The 3,338-nt window shown below is 37.6% G+C and overlaps 2 protein-coding genes across 2 annotated transcripts in view; one reads left to right on the top strand and one right to left on the bottom strand.

Annotated features, from left to right (window-relative positions):
- The window catches only part of LOC107093923 (serine/threonine-protein phosphatase 6 catalytic subunit-like), an 18,834-nt gene extending 17,964 nt beyond the window's left edge, over window positions 1–870 (bottom strand). Inside the window, exon 1 of the mRNA XM_015389271.1 lies at window positions 837–870. Coding sequence (XP_015244757.1) covers window positions 837–870 — 34 coding nt within the window. The remainder of the gene's footprint in view (window positions 1–836) is intronic.
- Window positions 871–1,187: 317 nt separating this feature from the next.
- The window catches only part of LOC107093919 (stromelysin-3-like), a 31,315-nt gene continuing 29,164 nt past the window's right edge, over window positions 1,188–3,338 (top strand). The window contains exon 1 of the mRNA XM_015389268.1: window positions 1,188–1,348. Within this exon, the coding sequence (XP_015244754.1) occupies window positions 1,244–1,348 (105 nt within the window). The 5' untranslated portion in view covers window positions 1,188–1,243. The remainder of the gene's footprint in view (window positions 1,349–3,338) is intronic.

The raw sequence follows: 3,338 nt of genomic DNA, 5'->3' as shown, positions 1-3,338 counted from the left end.
TCCATCCATCCATCCATCCATCTGTCCGTCCTTCCATCCATCCAACCATCCGTCCGTCCTTCCATCCATCCAACCATCCGTCCGTCCTTCCATCCATCTGTCCATCCATCCATCCATCCAACCATCTGTCCGTCCTTCCATCCATCCAACTATCCGTCCATCCGTCCATCCATCCGTCCAACCATCTGTCCGTCCTTCCATCCATCCAACCATCCATCCATCCATCCATCCATCCAACCATCTGTCCGTCCATCTATCCATCCATCCATCCATCCATCCATCCATCCGTCCGTCCATCCATCCATCCATCCATCTGTCTGTCCGTCCGTCCATCCATCCATCCATCCATCCATCCGTCTGTCCGTCCATCCAGTTTTTATTCAGTTTCAAATTATTGAATACAGTGTCAGTTTAGTGAAAATCACAATCAAAGCAAGACTTTTAATTTCAAATTCAGTTTCTGATGGGACAAATTTCTCTCCATGGATTTCTCTGAGCTTCATGCTCTGACCTTGACAACCAAAATTAGCATTTTCTTTCTGGAAAACCAGAGTAAAATCTATGTTACTTATAATGAAACAAGATTAAATAAGTTTATCAATGTAAAAACTAAACAAAAACCAACCTAAATTCATGGTACATACAAGATGGCTTTTGACTTAAAACAGGAGAAAATGGGGATAATATCAGCTGAAGTGAATCAGAGATTGAATTAAAGAAAAATCAGAGTTACTTAAAATCAGTAATAAATCTTTGATTGAAGTCAGGTTAAATTCAGGAAGAAATCTGTGCAAACTAAAGACAAGATTGTTATCCTGGCCATTATTAAACCATACCTGTGGGCTCCAGTTTTGCAGCTTTGGAGCACATCTTTACTTTTATAGAAATCCTCCTAATGATAACTGATCAGTTCATCCATTCATCTGATTAACAGCTTTCCTGTGGAAACATCTGAGGTCTACTTAGTTTTTCACTCACATCTTAAGATTTTCTAGAGTTCTTCTCATGAAGTTGGGTTGATTTCCTCATGAACATGTTTTGTTTCTGGGGGGGGAGCTGAAATGATTCTCAGATGTTGAACCCTTCAGATTGAAGCCAGAACTGCTGCTTTGTTCTGCGTTGGCGGTAAAGGGTTAAATCCTGAGCAGATCAGAGGACAAAGAGGCTCTGGGTGCACTGAAGGAGCCTCCCTCTCCACTGCTCCTTCAGCTCCAGTCTCTGTTTCGGCTCCCAGAGGAACAACATGATGCAGGTCGTCGTGTTCTGCTGCAGCGTTTTATCTTTGCAACTCTTCCTCTGCTCTCACGGTGTGCCGGTATTTGAGGGCAGGACTGTCAAACAGCTGCAGGTGAGTCCAACAAACACTTCAGAAGAAGACAGATGCTGCTGAAGTCAGAGAAGGAGTGCAGAGTTTCTGATGTGCAGAGAAGAGCAAATACCACAGCTGGAAGGAGAACAAAAGCATTTTAGACTAAGGCTGAGTGTGCAGAACAGAATCAACAGATGATAAATCAGGTAGAGATGGAAGTACCTGGGAATTTCATGTGTAAAATTGTAAAATCGGAAATAAACATGGGGTTTGCAAAGGCTGTAAGGAAACCTAAGCCACAGCAAAATAAGACTAAATATAAAACTTCAGAAAACAGTTTAGAACCAGAACCAAACTAATTTCCTCAGCATGGAGTACAACTAGAAATGGTTCCTAAAGAGCTGAAAACTGGCAGACAGAAGTTCAACATCATCAGATAATACAGGTAATTATCTATAGAGGTACATATATATATATATATATGCATATATACTGTATATAGCCCATGCACCGTTTCCTCCTTTTGGCACCCTCTTCTTTTTGACTATTAAGCCGATGTAATGATTCAATTTCTCCACTTTGAGATAAATATAGTCAATCAATCAATCAACGTAGTGCTCATAGACAATTATCACCTACGGTTATGTTTTGTTTGTCTGTTAAAATCTTATGGATTGATTTTAATTACATTTTTACCTGTGACATGCTTCATGCTAAGGAACAAATTATTTAAATTTCATTTAAGTTTTAGCTACAGATGTAATTACGTCACAATATGGTGGAAATGTGCTGCTTGATGGTGATCTGCGCTCTCAGAGTTCATACTTGATTGTTGCTCTACTTTTCAATCCAATTTCCATTTATAGCTATTGTAAATGTACGGAAGAGGATTAGGGCCAATGATAAATAAAAAAAAAAAAGTTAACTGATTTTTAAATTTCATTTCAGTGTGATATGGGAAAAAAAGACTTTAATCTCAGAATTCTGGATTTTAATGTAGATGGGCACCATGAAGGAAGAGAAGTGGAGCACTCAGCTTCACTGACAAAGATGTGAGCTGTTTAGGAGGGCCAGTGACACATTGGTGGAAAATGACAGAATCAGGCGACTTTTTACCTGCCTGAGGGGTCCCTGGTGATGCTATTTAATTAATGGAAGAGCAGAAGGTGATTATAACAAGAGAGCTAGTCTTTAAAACAGTCATGGCTGTGGCTTAATGCTAACATGTTTGTTAGTTGACAGAATTTAGTCAGAATTCTTAGAAAGAAAGTCAGAATTCTGAGAAAAAAAATCTGAATTCTGAGATTTAAGTTAAAGTTCTGAGAAAAGTCAGAATTCTAAGAAAAAAGTCAGAATTCTTAAAAAAAAAAGAAAGTCAGAATTCTGAGGGGAAAAAAATCAGAATTCTGAGATTAAAATCAGAATCCTGAGATTTAAGTCAGAATTCTTAGATTTAAGTCAAAGTTCTGAGAAAAGTCAGAATTCTAAGAAAAAAGTCAGAATTCTGAGCTTAAAGTCCGAATTCTTAGAAAAAAGTCGGAATTCTGCGATTAAAGTCAGAATTCTGACTTTTTCTCATATTATACTGAAATGAAATTTAAAAATCAGCTAACTTTTTAATTTTTTCAGTGGCCCTAATCCTTTTCTGTATAAATGAAAGCATTTAAAAGAAAAATGTAAAATTATTTTTATGACACATGAAGTTTAAGTGAATGCTCCACCAGGTGATTGGTCAGTATTGGTAGCCCTTCGTGTGACTCTGTTTCAATAAAGGAGCTCAGCTTAAAAAATGTTGGTGAAGCTTGCAGTAGAGCTGCAAATTTATTTTCCTATTTAATGTAATTTGCTGTTTATGAAGATTTATTTCTTCATAAACATCGTAAACTTTCCAAATTATCTGTGCTTTGGGCTTCCGTAGTTCAGAGTAATATCCACCCCTGCTCTTCATGTTCTAAATCGTAAAGTCCAAACTAGTAATATATTATTATAGTGTAGGACTAGTAGCTGCAAACATTTTGTGTTTTATTTT

This window comes from Cyprinodon variegatus, unplaced genomic scaffold, assembly GCF_000732505.1.
Source record: "Cyprinodon variegatus isolate N-32 unplaced genomic scaffold, C_variegatus-1.0 Scaffold453, whole genome shotgun sequence".
Classification (NCBI taxonomy): domain Eukaryota; kingdom Metazoa; phylum Chordata; class Actinopteri; order Cyprinodontiformes; family Cyprinodontidae; genus Cyprinodon; species Cyprinodon variegatus.
Note: the sequence above shows the minus strand (reverse complement) of the source record. Positions and strands in the feature narration are given on the sequence as shown.